The sequence below is a fragment of the Camponotus vicinus genome, unplaced genomic scaffold (assembly GCF_025532165.1).
Source record: "Camponotus vicinus isolate PSW18456_S1 unplaced genomic scaffold, iyCamVici1.0 SCAF_1, whole genome shotgun sequence".
In the NCBI taxonomy this organism is placed as follows: domain Eukaryota; kingdom Metazoa; phylum Arthropoda; class Insecta; order Hymenoptera; family Formicidae; genus Camponotus; species Camponotus vicinus.
This window is the reverse complement of record NW_028141945.1, coordinates 13,169,630-13,193,373: the sequence shown is the minus strand read 5'-3', so window position 1 is coordinate 13,193,373 and position 23,744 is coordinate 13,169,630. Positions and strand designations below refer to the sequence as shown.

The 23,744-nt window shown below is 27.5% G+C and overlaps 1 protein-coding gene and 1 long non-coding RNA gene across 3 annotated transcripts in view; one reads left to right on the top strand and one right to left on the bottom strand.

Moving 5' to 3' along the window:
- Window positions 1-4,885: 4,885 nt before the first annotated feature.
- Window positions 4,886-23,744, bottom strand: part of LOC145975959 (sex-regulated protein janus-A) — a 113,318-nt gene continuing 94,459 nt past the window's right edge. For both annotated transcript variants that reach the window (XM_083106723.1, XM_083106726.1), the window contains exons 3-4: window positions 11,512-11,639; window positions 4,886-5,115 (exon numbers count right to left, since the gene is read on the bottom strand). In XM_083106723.1, the coding sequence (XP_082962849.1) occupies window positions 5,023-5,115; window positions 11,512-11,639 (221 nt within the window). In that variant the 3' untranslated portion in view covers window positions 4,886-5,022. The remainder of the gene's footprint in view (window positions 5,116-11,511; window positions 11,640-23,744) is intronic.
- Window positions 5,633-8,910, top strand: LOC145975966 (uncharacterized). Its single transcript, XR_014440140.1, has 3 exons — window positions 5,633-5,643; window positions 8,047-8,076; window positions 8,844-8,910. It is a non-coding gene; the product is annotated as an uncharacterized LOC145975966 (long non-coding RNA).

Below are 23,744 nucleotides of genomic sequence, written 5' to 3'. Positions count from 1 at the left end.
CAATGAATATAGAAAAATATTTATTTCACCTTTGAATATTACAGTATCTTTCGCGATTGAATAATTTATTTACTATCAATTTACATATATAAGTATCTTGTTATACTGGTGCTACCGGCATTTCGTGCACATAGCACGGAACAAAACCAGAAATTGTGCACATTATATATTACCCTCTGAGAACATTCATGAAAATTGGCTTTGTAGTTCATGTTCACGTTTTCAATGTCCATAGAGGGAGTATCGCTTTCAGGGATCACCTAAAAGCAGACCATGACATCTCTGTCTTCTCTCTGATAGAAGATTAGTGATATTACTAGCCGTTTTGTTTATATTGAAGACAATTACAAGAACTATTTAAATCATACGAGTATTTTAGATCATACAGCTATTTTATTATCAAAAATGTATAAATCTTTTATATACCTATCTCAAGAATAACAAAATGAACAATTTATTATATCAAATTATTATTTTATTATCAACAATGCAAAGGTTTTACCTACAGTAGCACGTAGCAAGTTTTTTCCGGTCACGCTAAATCCCGTAAGATCGCCATTGGATTTTAATAGTATCTCGACGGTGCAAAATCGATTTTTAATAGTATCTTGTGGGGACAAAATTTGAAAACTCGGTTAAAATAATTGATGTAATTGTCTTTATCGTTTACCTAAGATAATTGATTGTTACGTCCCGGTTACAAAAATAATAGAAAACTACAATACCGAGTCGTCTAAAGTACTACTAAAACTGTACATATTTTTGTCACAAACATCTTTTACTGATATCGTTAAGTCGACGGAAAGATGACTAAAAGCCATCTCATGATCCGAATTGAGTGACTTTTTAGTCTTGTCCATATGATGACTAAAAGATGACTTCCCACGTGGAAAATGCCGATGCTGAAAAACGGGCCCAATATTGGTTTAATATCGGCAGCCAAGCGTTGGCAGACAATGCTGTCCCATTGTTGGTTAATTGTCGGGTTTATAATGTCCCATAAAAAAAAAAAATAATAAAAATTCATGGCATAGTGTTACACTCCTGTACTTGACTTTCATTGGTCCAATATTGGTAACTACCGGCAGCCGGTACTGGCACGACTGGCAGCGATATTGGCTCAGTATTGGGCCGTTTATAATTTTCTACGTGAGTTGATTCATTCTGTATAGATTATCGACACTCGGTAATAGGAATACTTCAATACACGCAATAAATTAATTATTTTTCCCATTTATCCATCTAATTTCTAATAATCTGTTTAATATTTTGAATCCCAACAAGAAATCCAGATTATTAAATAAATTATTTTAAATTCAATTTGTCAGAAATTAAACTGATAAACAGTAATGTCAGGAAAAGGATACGGCTCACACGCATACAATAACTCTACGTAACATATGTATATGTGGCAATACGGCTCTCTCTGATTGATACATGTGAGCAGTATCCTCTTTGTGGCATTACTGCTCGTAAGAGACAAAAATATGCTTCAGATCTTATATTAATTACTAGTTCTTTATATACATTTCGTGATAAATATTAAATACGAAATAAGTTAAGAATGGCCGCGTAGCGGCAAGCGAAAAAACACGTGCCACATACTATTATGTCTTTTTTATGTCATCTTTTTCGACAAAGCGAAAAGATGTCTTTATAGATATTTTGTCGAAAAGATAACTTAAAAAAGACATCTTTTCGTTATCGTTTAGTATAATGTGCTGTGTGGGTATATATATATGTATACATATGTATATTGGAATATAAAAATCCCTAGTAGCACACTTTATTGGAGCAATATTGGCTAACAATATATATCCAATATTTCCAATATTGGTCCAATATTGCAAAGTAGACGCGATTTCATTTTGAGCCAATATTGAATTGTATTAATTGAATAGATCAGTTTCTAATATATGACGGAATTCGCCATCAAAAAAAAAATTAACCGTCTGTGGTTAATTTATGGAGCTCTGGAGCTCCTCGCAAAAGCTAGAGGAAGTGCGGCTATAATAGTCCACACTCTTTGACTGATAAGTCGTGACTCATGGGACCTGTGCCGCGGCCTTATATACTGCTTTAGATGGAGTCCCACTCTCGGGTTAGGTGTTTTCCTTTTCGTGGCGACTTAGTGGCGACGCGCGAAGCTCACATATAATGTGTGAACGTGCAATATTGGCACACATTTACATTTACTTCATAACTAATATTGGTATTATAATGAATGCAACCATATTGGCAACACATTTATATTTATTTAGTAACCAATATTGGTCATCATGGGCACTGCAATATTAGCAGAACACTTGCATTTTGTTAACAACCAATATTAGTTTTACATTGGGAAATATTGACCAAGACATTTCCAATATAACCAATATTGAGCCAAGGTGTACCAATATTTTGCCAATGTTTTGTGCTACTAGGGATATTATACAGAAACACCATGAAATAAAAGATAAAATAACAGAACTTAAAAGATAAAATAACAGAACTTAATGATTAGACTAAATAAAAAAACGCAATTGATCATAAAGTAATGCCAAAAGAATGAATAAAATTAAAATAATCAAGATTAAGAGGATGCCGGAGTCGCAGCCGAACTGTGATGGGAAGACGCTCTCACTTGAACATAACTAAAAGCGTCGGTACTTTACCAACACTTATAGTTATGTTACCGATCAAGCGACGCGGTAGCCAAGTACATAAAAAACTGATAAAAAATTGGATCCGAGCATTGAGAGTCACTGTTCTCGACGCGGCGCTACCAAGTAGCTTATCCGGAATTTTACGTTAAATGACGTCACATAAACTTTCGATTGAAATATTTCAGAAACTAAAGCCGTAATTAAAAATCTAACGGCATTTTTCTATAATAATATAATGTGAATACAAGCTTTCGATTGTGACCAGTTTGAATAAAATCCAAACTGCAGTCGGGGTGCAGTCAATCCCGAGAAATGATAATCGCATGTCAGAATTGTGACATTTTTCATTTTCTGTCATAAGGTTCAGACTCATGAACGTATCTTCGCACGCACACATTCAAAGCGATTTTGTCCCTCAAGCTGCGTTCATACCGCGTATATATGATTATTCGCTTTAGTGTGCAAAAATGCTTTAAGAAACAAAACCATTTATGTACATGTGTGTGCATACGTGTGACATGTGTATATGTGTGTGTATACGTGTGAGATTAATTTATCGCATAACAATTTTCAAAAACCTCTTGGGGATAAAATCTAATCTATCTCGAAAACGGTATCACAAAAATATAAAAACTGTGCCGTTAGATAAGACTTCTAAGGAGACTAATTTATCGTATTACAATATTCAAAAACCACCTCTTGGGAATGAACTCTAATATCTAGAAAATGAAGCCTTGTAAAAATACGCGACATACCCTTAGTAAAGATTTTTAAAAATGCGTATATATTTTTTGCAGAAATAATATAAATTTTTACAAAAAAATGGTCCCTCTAGAAACAATCTTATAACGGTAAAATAAAATACGTCAAGTACATAAAAAAATATCTTTAAAAAATCTAACATATATTTTCTGTAGAAATAATATAAATTTTTACAAAAAGCAGTGAGATCCCCTAAAAAAAACCTTATAAAGATAAAAAAAATACGCCAAGTACATAAGAAAACATCAAAAAATCTAAAAGAGTGATAAAAATAAAATATTTAAAAACCGATATGAGATCAATACTATTAGCCAAGTACAATAAATTATGTGATATTAATTCGTAATCGATACTAAATGAGTTAAGATTACTTTAATTCCTAAAGTATTTTTTATATGATGTATATAATTTAAAAAAAATTTACACAAATTCTAAATCGCATAAATGACCTTTAGGTCGAAGTAAGATATGAAAACTTGGCGTGCCCCCCCTCCCGCTCCGTCGTTTACATATCTTGAATAAAATAAAGAATTTGATTATACAATATATATTTGTTAATCCTTTCATTTAGTAAGTACAATTTACATTTTTATAAAATAAACTTTAGACTACGAATATGCAACAGGCAGCCTGTGGGCCAGAAACGACCTGCGAAACTTTTCAATCCGACTTACAACAATTAAACTTTCCTTCCAGAGAAAATAAAAAACTCATAAAAAAAGAGATTCCATTTTGCCTAATTTCTATGTGATGATTTCCAGGTAATACAGAGGAGACAAGATATATAAGTTCGAAATTTAGCTACACGCGTGCGCGGTCCGTAGTATAATTTTAAATTTTATATTGGGCCCATCAAAAATCTAGCTTTTTTCTGTTTTAAACTATATGATTTAAATACGGGGCACGCCAAGTTTTCATATCTTACTTCGACCTGAAAGTCATTTATGCAATTTAGAATTTGTGTAAAACTTTTTTAAATTATATACATCATATAAAAAATGCTTTAGGAATTAAAGTAATCTTAACTCATTTAGTATCGATTACGAATTAATATCACATAATTTATTGTACTTGGCTAATAGTATTGATCTCATATCGGTTTTTAAAAAATTTTATTTTTATCACTTTTAAATTTTTTGATTTTTTTATGTACTTGGCGTATTTTTTTACCTTTATAAGGTTTTTTTTAGGTAATATTATCTAGAATAAAGAGACATGCATATTTTAGAAAGAACAATGCGAAAACTTTTCTTTATATTGTGTTTAATTGTGTTTATTGAGACAAAAAATATGTTGCATTTTCACTGCCCACACAGCACATGATATCATTCGAATATTCTATACTTATACTGTAAATATACGTTACAGATGTAATATACTGACAAATAACATTATACCATTATTATACTTGAACTCTTGCGCTAGACACGTTTTATATTTTAACATATTATATATTTTATAAAATTTGTAGACGATTAGAGCACATTTAATTTTATTCAAATATGTATATACATTTTATAAATAATATACAAAGCAAAGCGTTTTAATTTTTATATCCGTTAAATTGAAGAAAAGCAAGCAAAATAAATATGAGCTATAGTTTATTTGTTGATTAGTAACCTTCGTCTGAGCATGTAATGTTATAATCGGGATATTTTTTCTTCAGTAACTCAACTGACACTTGATGATCAGCTTTACCAAATCCCTGTAAAATAAATTAATAATTAATTAATATAGATATATAGATATATTTAGTTAAAATTAATATATAATATTGTCAGATCTTTACTACACAACAAAATTTAAATAATTTTATTAAATTCAATTAAGAAATTTGTTCTAAAATAATAAATTGTGTGTGTGTGCGTGTGTGTGCGCGCCAGTGTGAGTGTATGAGAAAATAAATTTTATATTATATTTTCAGCTTGGAAAAAAAAAGAAGCTTAACATTTACAGTTGAGCTAATTATAGTAATGCGCACGAAAAGTAAAAGGAAAATGTAAAAAGAAGGAAAATGAAAATTTTTAGATGTAGACTTTTGTATAAAAATAAAAAATTTTTTAGAAGCGAATAAAAGCAAACGTTGAGAGTAAAAAATAGTGCATTAAAAGTAATAACTCAGACAGCGTACATATCCAAAAGACCAGAAGATATCCCGAAGCTGTTTTTGGAATGATAAGATGAAAATGTTTTCGAGATGTCGTCTTTTGTATATGCGTATTGTTTAGGAAAGGTGAATATAAATCTGTATTTATATAATAATAATAATATAAAATAGTATATATAATAGATTACATTGAAATATCAAAAATCATTCTATATTAACAAAAAATATATTAGATAAGAGTCGTGTGATACGTGAATGATTATCAATTATAGAATATTATAAATGATATTATCAATTATACAATATTTATTTTACAATGTATACAACTTTCTAAATTTGTCTATAAAATACATATTTGATACCATTAGATATTGATAAAACAACACTCGGCATTTTTCATTAAATTTTCTCTAGAATAATATCATTCTTCATATCAGTTCTTTTTATTTAACTGTTACTGATAAAATCATTCCATTTTCACAAGTTCCGGAATATTTTTAAAGAAATTGATAATCGAAATACATATTCATTGTTTGATGTAATGAATAAACAATGATACACGAAAAATAATATATGAAATATTCAAAATAGAATTAAAATTGCTTTCTCTCCAACTTTCTCTGTAACTCAAATAAATAAAAGAAAAAGGCTTGGACCGTGGCATAGGGGGTTAGTACGAAATAATAAATCAAAAAACAATTCAAAGACAAAAACCTCGTATATTAATAGGCTAGTTTAATGAGTAAAATTGTCCGTCAGAGAAAAAATTCAAATAACAAATTGCAAATATACAAACGTACGTTTCAATCCTATACAGATCCTTTTCAATGTCTTAACAATTCGAAACAATATAGTATGACTCAAACAATTATAAAAGCGAGCGCTATAGTCTAACAAAGAAGGTCAGATGGACATTTAGAACGGTTAAACATTTTCTTAAAAAACGCAAGAACAATGGTTGAAAATAAACGCGGTCAAAAACGGTCAGAAACAGTAACGCATGTATAAGGAAAATTAATGACATGTTAAAAATGTATGGCTATACAATGCTATAAAGAAAGCACAGCTCACCTCGCTATCAAAATTATAAACGCTATACAAGAAATCGGAGAGAGAACGTGTCTCGTTTCAATCCCTCGTTAAATCCGTCCGAAAATAAAAATTACACGTTGTCCAAAGAAATAAGAGTCGTAGTGATAAAATGTTTGAAAATTATAGTCTAATGATGTAAAATATGGAAATCCCTCTAAAATCCAATCTCTCAAGGCGCGTTGAAGAGAATGATTTGAAATTAACGGATAACGAGGTAGCAGCTGGCCTATAAGCACAAATCAGGTCGAGAAAGCCAAGACGAAAAGGATGAAGGAATGTGATAATGAGGGAGATCGAGATAAGACATCAGTCTGATTTTTGCTTATAGGCCAGCTGCCACCTCGTTATCCGTTAATTTCAAATCATTTTCTTTGACGCGCCTTGAGAGATTGGATTTTAGAGGGATTTCCATATTTTACATCATTGGACTATAATTTTCAAATTTTATCACTATGACTCTTATTTCTTTGGACAACGTGTAATTTTTATTTTCGGACAGATTCAACGAGGGATTGAAACGAGACACGTTCTCTCTCCGATTTCTTGTATAGCGTTTATAATATTTTGATAGCGAGGTGAGCTGTACTTTCTTTACAGCATTGTATAGCCATACATTTTTAACATTTCATTAATTTTCCTTATACATGCGTTACTGTTTCTGACTGTTTTTGACCGCGTTTATTTTCAACCATTGTTCTTGCGTTTTTTAAAAAAATGTTTAACCGTTCTAAATATCCATCTGACCTTCTTTGTTAGGGCCCTGGCACACAAAAATACGTAAGCAGTAAAACGTAGTCAGTAAGGAAATCGACCAATCGGAATTCTTATGTTTTCTTACGTTTTAATATGGCTGCTTACTGCTCAATCATGATTGGTCAATTTGCTTACTGACTACGTTTTACTGCTTACGTTTTTTTGTGTGCCATGGCCTTTAGATTATAGCGCTCGCCTTTGTAATTGTTTGCGTTATACTATATTGTTTTGAATTGTTAAGACATTGAAAAGGATCTGTATAGGATTGAAACGTACGTTTGTCTATTTACAATTTGTTATTTGAATTTTTTCTCTGACAGACAATTTTACTCATTAAACTAGCCTATTAATATACGAGGTTTCTGTCTTTGAATTGTTTTTTGATTTGTTATTTCGTACTGACATCCTATGCCACGGTCCTAAGCCTTTTTTTTTATTAATTTGAGTTATTATCATACGGACTGTTAACTCTTACTTGTTTTTTTTCTCTGCAACATCACTGGATTTAGAGAGAGCAGCCTTCAAGCTTACAATATATATTCTCTCGTATTTTTATCTTCTTTTTTTTAATATGCGTTCAAATCTCTCTTCTATTCCCTTTAATCTTTTAAACGCATCGGTGTAAAAATATTCCCTATCAATATTTTGCTCGCCTTTCGTAATACAAATTATTCACTTTTTAAGGTGGATGGCGAATTCCGATTTAAACTGTCGGTGAGTGATTTAAAATGCTTCCACTCCTTTATAAAATATTGATTCGTTATAAACGCTATCCATATAAAATATTTCTTTCAAGATAATATAAATATCTAGCTTCATATTTATTTAGAAATAACTTTGCAATTGTATTTGTTAAATAGATTATTGATTTGTTAAAAAATAGTCTGATTATTTTTATTTACACAAGCTGTGCTTTAATAACAAAAATTACCAATTCAATACATACAGTAATAAAATTTATACTATATTTAAGAACAATTTGCAAAATTTAAATAAAATTTATTTTTTAAATACCGATTAAAGTAATTCCATTTTTAATTACAATGATATATATTCTTTTGTCATAATAAATAAAACAAAACCAAAGAATTCATTTAAAATTTAATCATAATAATAGTTAATGTTAAAAGGCTCTTTTACTAAAAGCTAATAAAAGATACAATGTTGTTATAAAAGTTGCCTCAAGAAAGTTCTATTTCAAATAAAAATATAAGAGAATTGATAAATAAAAGAAAAATTCTAGTTATAGTGCTAGTCTAGTATAGCATACAGATGAATTATATGTATATGTGTGTATGTGCATGACATTATAATAATTAGATATTTTGAAACGTCCATAATAATTGATTCATATTGCTTGCGAGATACTTTAAAAAATGAAAAAATAAAATCGCTCAATAAGATCTAGGAACGCTACGAAAGTATTAGACGATGAATATTTCTGAGTTTGTGTAAATGCAAATGCAATTTTACACTTAAAGGTCAATCAGATCGAGCAGAGCTTCGAGATTTATGGCACTTATACGCTTCGCAGAACTTTCCATGGCGAATTATGTAAAATAGTAAAATTTTTGCGATACTTTTCAATAAAATAAATGCTTCAATATTAAATCATTAATTTTATTTAAAAGTATGTGTGCTCTTTAAACTTAGTTGAAATTTAAAAACAATAAAATGTTATTACCCACACGGAAAAATTTATCTAATAGATATCTAATAAATGTCCAAATATCTATATGAGGTCCATATCCTTTATAGATAACTAATAGATGTATATATAACATCCACATATCTATATCCACTAAATAGCTACCAAAAATATCCACTAGATATACACATGTTATCCACATATATACATTCACACACAAAAAATACGGGCCACTAAATTTTAGTACAATTTTTTAACATCTTTCAATAACAATAAATCAGCGAAAAATCATCGTATTAAAATGAAACAAAACTCAAATAGAGCTTGAACATTTCTTTTAAAAAGCAAAAACACAAATTTGAGTTACAAAAAATATTTTACAAAAAATATTTTAAAATGGCGGACGTTAAAGATAGACTTTGAGAAATGAAAGACAAATTTTTTTTTAACTGGTACAAAAATTTTACAAAAATTTTTGTTTCCTGATACAAAAATGTATGAGTTTTTAAAAAAGCTCATTTATTTTCTAATAAATTCATATTTTAATCAATTTTCTACGATTTTTTTTGATAAAGTTATATCTCGTTTTGAGGAAAGATTTAAATCTGACCGTCTATCTCTATGTGAAGCATCTTGGATCAAGTTACACTTTAATTTCTTTTTTGAAAAAGTTTTCCATGATAATTTGTTTCTGAATTGCAGATTTTACAAGGAAAGTTTCATTTTGTAACATTTTCTTCAAAATGGTATAACTTTATCAAAAAAGGTCGTAGAAAATTTATTAAAATATGGATTTGTTAAAAAATAAATAAGCATTAAAAACATTTTTGTACCAGGGAGCCGATTTTCCTGAGCAATGCAGCAGTTTAAAAAAGAATTGTTTTCTATTTCTCAAAATCTATCTTCAACATTTGTCATTTTGTAAAACATTTTTTGTAACTCAAATTTGGTTTTCTTAGTTTTTAAGAGGACTGTTTAATTTGAGCTTTATTTCATATCAATACGGTGATTTTTGCTGATTTGTTGTCATTAAAAGATGTTAAAAAATTTTGCTAAAATTTAGTAGCCCGTTTTTTTGAGTGTGAGTGTATATTCACCAAGTAGCTACCAAAGATATCCAATGGATATTCATATATTTCCACGAGTTTCACACCTTGCTGCTAAGTGGCGAAAAGGAAAACGCTTAATCCTAAAATAAGAGCCATCTAAGACAGTATATGTATAAAGCCGCGGCACAGGCCCCGCGAGTCATGGCTTATCGGTCAAAGAGCACATTAGCTCGAAGACTCTTATAGCCGTATCTCTTCTATCTTTTGTGAGAGAAGCTTCAGAGCTCCAAAAATTAACTGCAGACGGTTAATTTTATTTTATGGCAAATTTCGTTATATATATATCATAGAAGATAGAATAAATATCCATGCAAAAATAAATATTAATACATAATAGTAAATGTATCTATATTAATAAATGTATCTATATAAATATCCACTGAACGTTGTACGGATATCTACAGGATATTGATTTACATATTCTGTAGATATCTATGAAACTTCGAATTGCGGACATTTGAATATCTACAGCATCTCTAATGACTGTTTACGAATATACTTTTTCGTATTCATGGATATCCTTAGTGCCCATGAAGGATATCTAGTGGATATCTAATACCAATTATTTTCCGTATGGGTAATATTCTGTTTGAATAATTTTTTTTTATTATAAGTATTTTTTATTATATATTTGTTATATATTTATTATATATTTATTATATATTTGTTTATATTATTATATATTTATTATATATTTTTATTATATATTTGTTTAGTTGCATTTATATAATGTAATACAAAAATATTAGAAATAAGAATGCTAGGTGCTCTTTTATCTACGTATAACTCGCTGATAAAACGCATAAAACTTTCTATTCGATTGCGTGAGATACTTTCGGACAAGGCAAATTTAATCTGCTAAAGTTTGATGTTGCGGAGGCGTAAAACTTGTGATAAGCAAAAATATGAAGTAAAAATATCTATGCCGTTATGTATTGTGATGCAATATAAAATTGCACGTATTTAAAATATTATTTAGACATGGATCAGTCTGATGTTAATAAATTATCAATATTATTTATTTCGACAGATAAAATATAAGTCCAATCAACAAAAATTTTAGCAGAAGTAAATGATTCACAAAAAATAAACGATTATTTATGAAATAACTATTCTTATAGTTATTTTTAATGGAATATTGCGCTGCATAAATAATCGTTTATTTTTTGTGAATCATTTACTTCTGCTGTGAAATTTTTGTTGATTGAATTATATATATATATATATATATATATATATACATATATATATAACATATATGTATATATAAATAAATAAATTATACATATATATATATATAGATATATATATAATTTTTATATTCATTAAATTAATTAGAAATTCGTAAAAATAATTAAAAATGAAAATATTTCAATAAATCCTGGGACTTACTTGCGAATATCCATAAACTTTGATAGTTTTTTCATCAGGATCATGCTCAATTCTCCCACCACCAACGCAATTGGCCCGCAAACCAACGAGTTTCTTGATTTCTTCATCAACCTTATCGAATATATCAGCTGAAATATAAAAAAGATATATAACATTTATATATTGCATATGCATATCTTAATAAATATATATTAAATTTTAAATTTTATTTTAAGATTTTTAAAGGGTGATGCCTAGTCAGCAGGCCGAAAAAAATGATTTTTGGGAATTTTTTTTGAAAAGTGTAATAATTCTTTTTTTACAAATAAATTTTTATTTAAAAGTACAAATATTAAGAATGTTATTTTTTTTCAAATAAAATATTGAAAAATATAAAAGTTATAACTATTTTTTCGGATATTGTTTTTTAAAAAGCGCTGCGCGGAGTAAACAGTGCTATTCGAAGCTGATTCATCTAATATCAAAAATTCGATAAAATGTAGTTAATGTAAAAAATTGTCCAGTAGATGAACAAAAAGTTAATCGAAAAATTGTCTTTTGGAACAAAATGGCAGCCATTTGACATTAATTGTAAGATATTCTTTTCGACTTAAAAATCGTTCCTTTTTTTATTAAAATGAAAGTGTTTATTAATAAAAAAATCTTTCGTTCATTTACTAGGTTTTTATGTGTAGGAGAAGCCTGTAAAATTTCAAGCAAATCGATGGAACGGTTTTCGAAATATCTTGCTCACCGACTTTGAAAAAGTGATTTAGAGTAACACGCGTTTAAAGTTTTGTTTCAAGTTTACGCTTAAATAAAATATAGATATTTTTAACTGACATAGAATCATCTATTCCGGACCCGGAATATATAATTTTAGTTTATTTAATTTAAATTTTATTGGCTTGATAGTCATCAGATAAAAAAAAAACTTTATAGTCGTGTTTAAATGAAATAATCCATTCTGGCACTTCATATACACTTATAACTTCGTCAATTTCCATCCGATTAAATTGAAACTTTTAGAAAATATTTTCAATATGCTTTAGATATACTTCAAAAACTGTAAAAACCTAAAAAACAATTTTTTTGACTTTTATGAGTAGGCTTGACCCCTTAAGACTTTTTACATTTTCTTTCTAATTAGTTAAATTAAAGCACAAAATAATTTCAACATTATATATATGCATATATACTAAATTAAATTATTAGATTATAAATTTTATTTGTAATTATAATTATATAAATTTACATTACATAATACAATTAAAATAATTGATATTTTTTCAAGAAATGCTTATAATAGCGAGATGCATTTGAATAAGGAATTCTTTGAAATTAGAATTAAAAAATTAGGTCATAAATGAAAATCCTTATATCAGTATATCGTTATTCCTATTTCCTATCGACAAGAGATATCTGTCTTGTGCGATTTCCGTGTCCTACGTCTACTCCTTAGTGCTTGCAGACTCGTTCGTGTTCGCGTATAAATAACCGGGAGTTGGAATGCATCTCGACTACTAATTACAATTCCCGTCCCGAGGATCTTTATGCGATCGATATTATCGCAAATAGCACGTCTTTCTCGGCAAATGTTGGAAAATCTGCACGCGCGTTGAGTATCGGAAATCAATCAGATTGCCATTTGTACATCCGTTCGGAAGACGAAAAAAGAAAGTTGAAAGAAAAGATTTAATATTGATTCATTTATGCATATGCGTCGAGAAAAACGTGCGCCTCGTGGGCGTGTATGGCGTGTGAAAAATCTTTCTTTAAAACGCGCGCTATCGTGCTTTGTATATCGTATTAACACGCTAAAAGTGTATTCCAGAGAGCGAAATAGGCGGAAAAGGGAGGGATATTTTTCTGATGGAAAACTGGAATATATCACACATAATGAAATACGTTATGCAAAATGTGTATTATTTAGCTAAAATGCTCTCTATGCTTATAAGACATAATGGTCGGCGAAAATTTCAATTAAATTTATGCGCGTTTCACAAATATTATTTCCTACAAATTTTCTGACGAGTTTTCTGTTCCACAGAAAGTCGAAAATATTATCATTTCTTATCTTAATACGTTTAAAAAATTTATTTCATACTTTATAGATGTCAATAATACTAAAAATATCAAGATCCGTAAAAAATGACAAAAGTATGCAAAATAAATCTTTAGAGGAGAGTTTTAAAGTCGAGAAAATTTCTTTCTAAAAAAACGATTCATGAGTTTTCTGAAAACAACTTCAAAGAACCTCACTTTTAAAGATAGTGATTTACAATCATTATTATATTGTTAGATACGCGAAGTGCATAAAAGACTACAAAATATGAATATTTCTTATTTTCTTCCATGAATATTTCTTCCCTCTTATTTGGTTACTTTGGTGAACGAAAAGTCTCCACCTTTACTCCAATAAGCTTGTTTCGCAACAAGCAACACGAGGACTGAATTGATCACGTTGTTGCCTCGAGAGACAAGTGATATTCCGAATAAAACATTCCGTACAAAACATGCCGTACAAAACATTCCATACAAAATTATAAAAAAAAGGATCTATTGAAAAGCAGAATGACGAAAAACGAGATACAAAATAAGTGGAAACAGAAATTATATGCGCTATACGATTCTTTTAACATGGATTTTTTTCAGATATAACAATTGATAAAGCAACATAAACGGTGTTTTAATACTTTTCTTAACCCATTCAGACCCTATGTACATAATTATGCACAAAAACTTTAAAATTATGTGAAATAGTTACTTTTTAGAATTAGTTTCCCTGCGATCTCTCGGTGGACTAAATAATAGTAAAAATAATAATAATAATAAAAAATAATAAATAATAATAAAATAATAATAATAATAATAATAATAATATATAATTTTTTACATTACCAGAAAAAATTCAGGTCTGAATGGGTTAATGTTCATTAGAACTATATCTATTCTATAATAGAATATTGTATTTAAATATTCTCTTTCATTTCGTACACTATTATCAATTAATTTTATAACTTATGTGATTATCAATTAATTATATAATTTAACAAAACATAATTTTTGTTCGAACACAAGAAAGTGGATGATCATTTCACGTAGTTTTCTATAAATAGTATTTTAAATCTAAATTGTTCTATTATGTCATAATTTTTATTTTAAGAAATTTGCGGTTAAAATTGAAAAAAGAGCAATTTTAATGTATTTTACCATGTTATAATTATCATACGTACGATATAATAATGAGATTTGAAAATTTTGTTACAATCAAATAAAAGTGTGCTAAAACTTCAAAAAAAATTTATTATATTTAATGATGATTATATAATTAATAAAATAATTATAATTAATATAAATATAGGGTGCGTATTGCGGAAAAATTATGAATTACGTATATATTAAAAGTCTAGCAAATATTTTCCAATATGTTAATCAATATGTTAAATATGTTAATCAATATGTTAATTCAAATTTAAGGATTTTTCAGATCGCTAAAAATGAATCTTTGTAATGTCAAAATTGACAAATTCAAAATAACAAAATTAAAAAGAAAATGTGATAATTTTTTCAAAGTCAAAATTATAAATACTTTTATATGTAATAAATAAGAAATTATTACATAAAAAATGCAAATAAAGAGACCAAGAATTTTTTCATTCTGGTTTTCTCTTAGAACTTATGATTATATAATTATGACTGATTAAAATATACAAATAAAAATTAAAAATCATATATAAATTATATACAAATGATTATTATTTTAAAATTTAAAATAATAAAATTTTAATCATTTTTTTAAACTTTTAAATATTAGATATTAAATATTAAATAGATTTACGAAATCGTCGTTACGAATTATTAACAAGTTTTTTTAATGTTCATGGACACAAACGGATGATAAGAATCGAGTTCTCTCTTGAAAAAAGAGGAAATGTGAAAGTCGATAAAGCCTAAGATAAAACAGACTGTTTTGTTTCTACCCGAGATTCATGAATCTTTAACTGTTACGGAAAAGCGCATAACTCTCGTCCTTCCGAGTCTATGTGTAACCCATTAAGAATTCTCCCTTCGAGGTTCAAGGCACAAGAATCAAGGACAAAAGGTGAAGGTTAAAGGTACGCGCAAAATATCCTCGGAAGCGTGCGTAAAGGCGAGATAATGGAAAAATGATTGGAGATCAAGGCGTGAAAATCAGTACAAATGAAGAAAATATCTTCTGACATGGGCAAAGAGAAAAGACATTATTCTATCACAATATAGTTTATTGCTAAACTGATTTTTGTGTCATGCGCTAAAGTATATTGTTGATTATTTTATCTAAAAGATTTCTTAAATAGAGGCTTACTATTACTCTCTAGCGAAAATCTGAATCATCATGTATGTAAAATATGTTATTTATTTTTACATATAATAATTTATAACTATTTGGAAATAGTATAATAATATGGATGCATATATATGTATGCTCTGAAATATTTAATGATAAAATACTGAACTAAAAAATTTTTAACAAAATTAATTGGGAATATATTATATGCATTTTATATAAAATATTTTTTATTTATTGTACAAGAAAAATAGTAAAAGAAGAGAGTGCTCAATATATATCTTTTTTCTTCGCGTTATATGAAATTCAATTTTGTTATTCACTAAAAAATGCTATGTATCTTTCTTATAGGAGATTGAATATAAAAGTTTAGCAAGTCTATTCAATTTATCAAGTCTATTCAATTTATTCATAATCTACTTAAAATATAAATTCATGTGTATGTAAAGTGAAACTTAGAGAATTATATGCTCTTATTTAATTTGTGATTCGCAACTTTCGCACGTATATGGAAAAAAATTTCCGTGCAAAAATATTTTGAGAACAGTCAATTGTTTTTAGTACATTTAAACAGAGTACAAACATATAAGCTTAATAAAATTAATTAAATAGATTATATCCCTTTCGAAATCTATCAATGTTTGATGCTTGTTTTCATCGGCTATTAGTTGCTAACATTATTGAGAAGTTTACTAACCGAACGATAAGTGATTATCAGAAGAGAGGAAACTTGATATTGACGAAAACGATCTTGCGATATACAGGGTGAGCCATTTTAATTAACGCACGCAATTATTTCGGAAACAAAGCATTTTAGAGAAAAATGTTTCAGACAAAAGTTTTATGGTTTCGAGGGGGCCATAAGATGGTATCATTGGTTTGACCTTGAAGAGTTATTTGAAGGTCACATGAAGGTCACCTTCAATTTCTTAAATCGAACCTACTATTTGTCATTGCATATTCTTGTAGCTTATCTCGAGAACTTTCCAAAACACTATAATTAAGTACCTTTTCGTTAAGTACTTTTTGAGTTATGAGGCTTGAAATAATTTCTTAATTTTACATAAACCGTAAAATATCTTGTAAAATATTCATTTTTCGATTATCTTATCTTGATACTTTTACGTACAAAATAATGAGAGGAATCAATTGGTGTAAAGAAAACACATAGTTGTTTTTAAGAAAAAATATGGAATTGTTAATTGCAAATTACATATTTTTTCTTGAAAACAACTATGTGTTTTCTTTAGACCAATTGATTCCTCTCATTATTTTGTACGTAAAAGTATTAAGGTAAGATAATCGAAAAATGAATATTTTACAAGATATTTTACGGTTTATGTAAAATTAAGAAATTATTTCAAGCCTCATAACTCAAAAAGTACTTAACGAAAAGGTACTTAATTATAGTGTTTTGGAAAGCTCTCGAGATAAGCTACAAGAGTGTGCAAAAATATATAGGGTGTTCCATTTAAAAAAATTGAAGTGACCTTCACGTGACCTTCAAATGACTCTTCAGTGTCAAACCAATGATACCATCTTATGGCCCCCTCGAAACCATAAAACTTTTGTCTGAAACATTTTTCTCTAAAATGCTTTGTTTCCGAAATAATTGCGTGCGTTAATTAAAATGGCTCACCCTGTATAATGTCAATACAATATTTCACAACTAATAAAAAATAGAGAGAGGAATGAATTTTAAATGAAATAATGTTCTATAAGCTATGGCCATTTTGTCAATTTTTTAGAAAGAATCATGATAATACAGGCTTTCTCAAATTATATTATAAAAAAATTCTTCTTTTATAGAAAGGCAAAAGACAAATAAATATCCAAGTAAGATGCGTACGCAGACATTAGTTTTGTAATTAAATATTATTTTTCTTAATATTGGAAAAGAGAGAGATCATACAAAATATACAAAAGATATAAAACATTATATAGAAAATAAATAATTTATATATTAAAAGAAAAATTACGATTGTTATTTGAAATACATTTTTCAATGAAGCAACATTTCGTTAGAGTTAATACTGAGGCTTGCATGAATTGATATATATTTAAATTTATTTATTACAATAATGGGATATAGAAATTAATAAAATCAATGATACACACACACATAAAATATACCTCTCAGTGGGCACTAAAAGCAAGGACCGGTAACGCACTAAGTGCAAAACACAATTTGACGTAAGGTAAACATTATGTAGCTGATACAACATATGATATATACGGATATATACGTACAAACAATATATACGCTCGTAGATATATACAGAGGAAAGGAGAACAGTGTATAGACTTCTGGTACAGGGAAGCAGAGTTAATCAGTTTGCGTAAGTTTCTCCTCGACTGGATGGAAAGCTTTGGAACCAAGAGAGCAAATGTATACTCATTATAGTTGTTGATTAATAAAAATATTTTTAACGCATTATATAAAATATGTTAATATATTTTGAATTTTTTCTTTTGAAAAACACAATAATGTCAACCAGAAGCGAGCACAGGTAGAGAAAAATTTGAATTAAATTAGATATGGTATGCTTGCTTTCTCTCTCTCTCTCTCTCTCTCTCTCTCTCTCTATATATATATATATATATATAGAGAGAGAGAGAGAGAGAGAGAGAGAGAGAGAGAAAGCAAGCATACCATATCTAATTTAATTCAAATTTTTCTCTACCTGTGCTCGCTTCTGGTTGACATTATTGTGTTTTTCAAAAGAAAAAATTCAAAATATATTAACATATTTTATATAATGCGTTAAAAATATTTCTATTAATCAACAACTATCAACAACAATCTAAAAAATTTAAAATCTAAAAATTTGAATTTTTGAAAAAATTCAAATTTTTAGATTTTAAATTTTTTAGATTGTTGAACTGATAATTGACGATTGATAATGAATTATTAATAAGCGAAAACTGTGACCAGAAAGCTGAATTATAGATAGATTTCCATTAAACATGTGCTTATATACAAAATCATCTGTTTGGAGTAATGCAAAAAAATATGAATTCTCTCATGTATTCCGTGATAACGTACGAGGTAAAATCAACATCACTTGAAATATTTTTCGATTTTCTCTCTCTTTTCAATATTTACTTTGAAATATTTACTAGAATTAACTTTAGCAAAAAAAATGCTTCATTGAAATAACGCACGGATTGTTTGAAGTAACAACGAATTCAATTATTCTATGTAAACTGAACCAATGATTTTGTGCCAGATCTCTAACTGTTGCCGAAAAATTAAGATTACTATTAACTCACATTTCTTTAAGATGGGATGGGTAGGCCTTACTAAGGAGCTCTGTATCCTCCTGTCTATTCAAACTGTTCACTTGCTGCTGTATATGAACCTGTATGATACCACTTTTTATCTATTTATTTTTGTATTTCTTTTATATGTTATATATTAAGTTATTATGTCACACTGAGGAGAGTCCGAAAGGGACCGAAACGTTTGTTTTTTAAAAATTATAGAATTTTTTTTTAAATTATAGAATTATTTGTCACGCATTATCACCTGCGCTTTACATGGTCTAAAATAAGCCTACTTTATTATCATTATTGATTTATCATTTGGACCATTTATGTACTTTCTGTTAATTTTAATTAAATTTTTTTGATCCATTTTTATTTATATTATATATTCGTATATATATATATATATATATATATATATATATATATATATATATATATATATATATATATATATGTAATTATATTATTATTATTAATATTATTAATATTATTTATATTATTATTAATATTAAAAAATGATTTATTTAATTGTCGTATATTTAATAATATATTTAGAGATAATAATACATATTCCTTTTACAAATTATCTCACTTTTTTCATATCTTTCGTCTTCCTCTTATTTTAAATTATTACTTATAAATATAATTATTATTATAGACAGTTCTTATTATTTAAAAAATGAAAAGATCGGCAATAATAATGGATGACATTTAGAAAATACATATGCGTTTGATATCATTTATTTATCTCTGTTCAGCTGTATGTACGCCATAAATGACAAAAAATATTTTACGTACTATTACTTTCACAAAGAACTTTATCAGCACATTCAACACATTGATTGCGCTGATAAAATTCAATTAATCTCAAAAACAAATCTCGAATATTCTATATGATTTGCTCAAATCTGTAAGGTGCTCGTTCGTTAGTTCTTGTTAGTGGAGGCACAGAAAAAACTGGCGATTAAAATCGCAAGATCGATTTGGCGTATTACATCTCGCATAGATGTAATAAAATTGATTTCAACGTAAGTACAGTTTATTACTAGCAAAAATCACAAGTCTGTCTTATTTATAGATTAGTCAAAAAACATTTTGCAATAAATTGAAAAAATTTAATGACCGTTTAAACTTTCGCGATAATATGTATTTGCAGCAAATACTCGCAAAGTAAATATCATAAAAAGATCAGAGTTTAAAATGGACATAATGATCGTCTCACAAGATACAGTTTTTAAGTATAATTATCATTTTATAAAACAATGAGAAATTTATGAGATTTTGTGATCATTTGTCTTAAAAATTAAATAAAAGAATTATACTATGCTCCATTTTACATACACTGATGTTCAAGCAGAAATAATCACATTTTCTAATTATATAAGATATATTGGTAAATAAAAACTTAACCTAAGATTTAGAATATCATTTGGTAATTATTTAGTAACCATCTTCCGATTTCACATAATAATTTTCATATATGTTATTACATACAAGGTCATCACTGTAAGTAATATTGTGAAGGTTTTAGTCGCCGTTATTATTTAAAAAATTATCTGCTTATTAAAAAATTATAAACATAAAAACGATTTAATAATATATATGAATAATATATAATTTCATGACACACCGTATACCGTATACAGACTATACGTACTTTGCAAGATTGCAAAGCGAAGTTCACTCTCAGCGAGAGTCAAAGTAAAATGTATACGATGCCATGAAATAACATATTATTCATTAGACATTATTTGTTTATAACTATTTAATAAACGATCGTCGACTAAATCTTTCATAACATCGCTTAAAATGATGACTTTGATAACATATATGAGAATTATTGAAATCAAGAAGTAATCCCTATAAGTAAATAATCACCAAAAGTTAGTTATTAAAGTTATAAGAATATCATATAATAATATGTTGAATAAATGATCTGAAAAAAGATTACGATAAAGTTTAAAAAAATTATAGAATAAAAATTATGTGCTAAAATAACTTAGATATAAAATATTTTTATTTATGGTGTTATTTATATTCATTTAAAATTTTTAGAATCTTTCTTAGCATTTGTATATCAAATTATCATTTTTTATTAATTAGTGTATTTAATTACCATTTATCATATTTAATTAATATTAATAAAATATTTGTCATAAGTTAAAAGAAGAAATCATTAAAAGAAGAAATCATTCGGCAATTATTTAAATTTTCAGGCGAATGGATTTTTACCTAATATGATAAACTAAAGTTTCGAGAAAAATTTCCACATTAAATTCGTGCGAAAAAAACACAATTTTTATAATTTATAATTTATAATTAATAAAAGACTTGTCGACTATAAAATCGGCGTTATTTATTTCGCTTCAACACTAAGCTCTAGAAGAAATTGAAAAAGGAATATCATTGATTTTGTTACAATCGATTGTAAAGGATACAGGTCGTTCAATAATAGAAACATCGATATTAATTTTTTTATTTTTCTAATGTACTACAAAAATATATGATCTCATTAGAAAAAGAAAAAATGTTTAATACTAATTCGCAGTTAAACAAAAGAAGCATCGTCGCAAAGCCTCGGGCTTTCATTAGGTTCTTTCCAAAGATCTTAAATATTCACTCAAACCATACGCAACATGTGCGCATATATGCATATATTAAATTAAAAAATACGCGATACCAAATATTTAAATAAATCAAATATAATCAAAAGAAATATATAAATGAAAAAGCTTAATTAGAAAAGAATAATTTTTTTAAATATAGAAACTTGTTTAATCTTTATATTCGTGAAAAAAATTGATTTTAATACATATTTTAAATTTGTAATTAAAAATCTTTTAATATAACAAGAAAAAAGCTCGAAACGTATAAATATTCAACAAAGATAAAAAGTTAAAAAAAAGCATACATATCCGATAACCTATAGTAGATTGAAAACATGTTCAATGTCCACCGATTTTACTAGTTCCGAAGTTTTCAATATACAGATATGTATACAATTGAAATATTCGTTTCGAAAGTCAAAAGCTATGAAATGAATCTTCTAAGTTGCAGGATGCAGAGTGCGAACTAGAATCATGAAACTTCGACAAGATTGACGTTCTATCGGTCTTCGCTTTTGTTTTTGCGTGAGTTACTCATCACGATTGTCAGACATAGCCTATTTTCCGTAAAACAGAAAACCGCGTTCGTTTATGAAATCATTAAAATATAATAACTCACGACAAGTAGATAGAAATTCCAATTATTAAATTTTTAATTAAAATTTTACTCACCTTTCATGTGAATTTTAATGACTCTCTTATAAGTTTTATGCAAATGAATAAAATCATTAAAAGTCTAATGAAAAAATTAGTGTTTCACACTGATCTATAATTTAACCAAAAGAGCTATTAGAATTTCCAAAGACATTGAGTTACTTTCAATAAATATATTCATGAATAAATATATTCTGATTTAAAGCTCAATTTTGATTTTAAGATAAAATTAAAAACAGCTTAATTAAACGAAGATTTTACAAAGGCATAATTTTGTGAATTAAAAAGCAAAACAATCTTGAAACTTGCCATAAAAAAAATTTTGAAAGACGAGTTTGATCTTAAGTATATAAAATGTAACATCAATTTATAGTCAAATATCAAATAAAATTATTTTATTTCAAATAGCGGAGACAATTAAATAAAATAGCTTCATAAATTATATGGATAAGATATATAAAAAGTATTGGGATAGCGAAATATTTCGAAAACTATATGTTTGATAAAACATGTTTCAGACCAAAGTTGTAGGGTTTAAAAAGATCTATTTACCGTTTTATCAATTGGATCTAGGTGGCTTTATCAAGGTCCGGACAAAATCACCCTAAATTTTTTAAATGGAACCCTCCATTTTTTATTGCATTCTTATATTCCTTCTTGCGACTTTTTCAAACATTATAACTTTATCACTTTGGGTTAATCGTTTTGAACTTTTTATAATACGAGTAAAATGTCAACGACTGTAATTTTATCTAAAGTGAAATAAGTGGAGATACCATTAACGTAAAAAGAAAGAGATGATAGATGATATATGGAATAGGATATATGTGGAATAGGATATAGTAAGACTGGAAAAGAGATGAATTATTAATAATTAGGGGTGATGCATAATAAAAGCTGATATGCACAGTGCATACTAACTACATGAGATCTTTGAGTAAGGATAAATAACTAACACATACGGATTGCTCGAATCTACCCTTGTCATATATTATATTTTTATCATCCCCATCATATTCTATACACTATACTCCACACATACTATTTACCACTCTCTTCTTCATACATGGATAATATGTTATCTTTACTTTGTGTATGTATATATATATATACACATCAGAACAAGATCATCTTGAATTTTTTAAATGGAATGCCATATTTTTTATCATATGTTCTTATAACTCTTCTTTGCGATCTTTTTGAAACATTATAATTTTATCCATTTTGAGTTAGTTGTTTCGAAGATATCGAGCATTTTATAATATTGGCGATTGTAACTTTACCCAAAATGAAATGAATAGATATAAAATGGTTTAAACAGCACTACGAATCTCATGTTGTTGTTGATACACAATTGTTCATTATACATAAATGATTAAATGTTAATATAAATA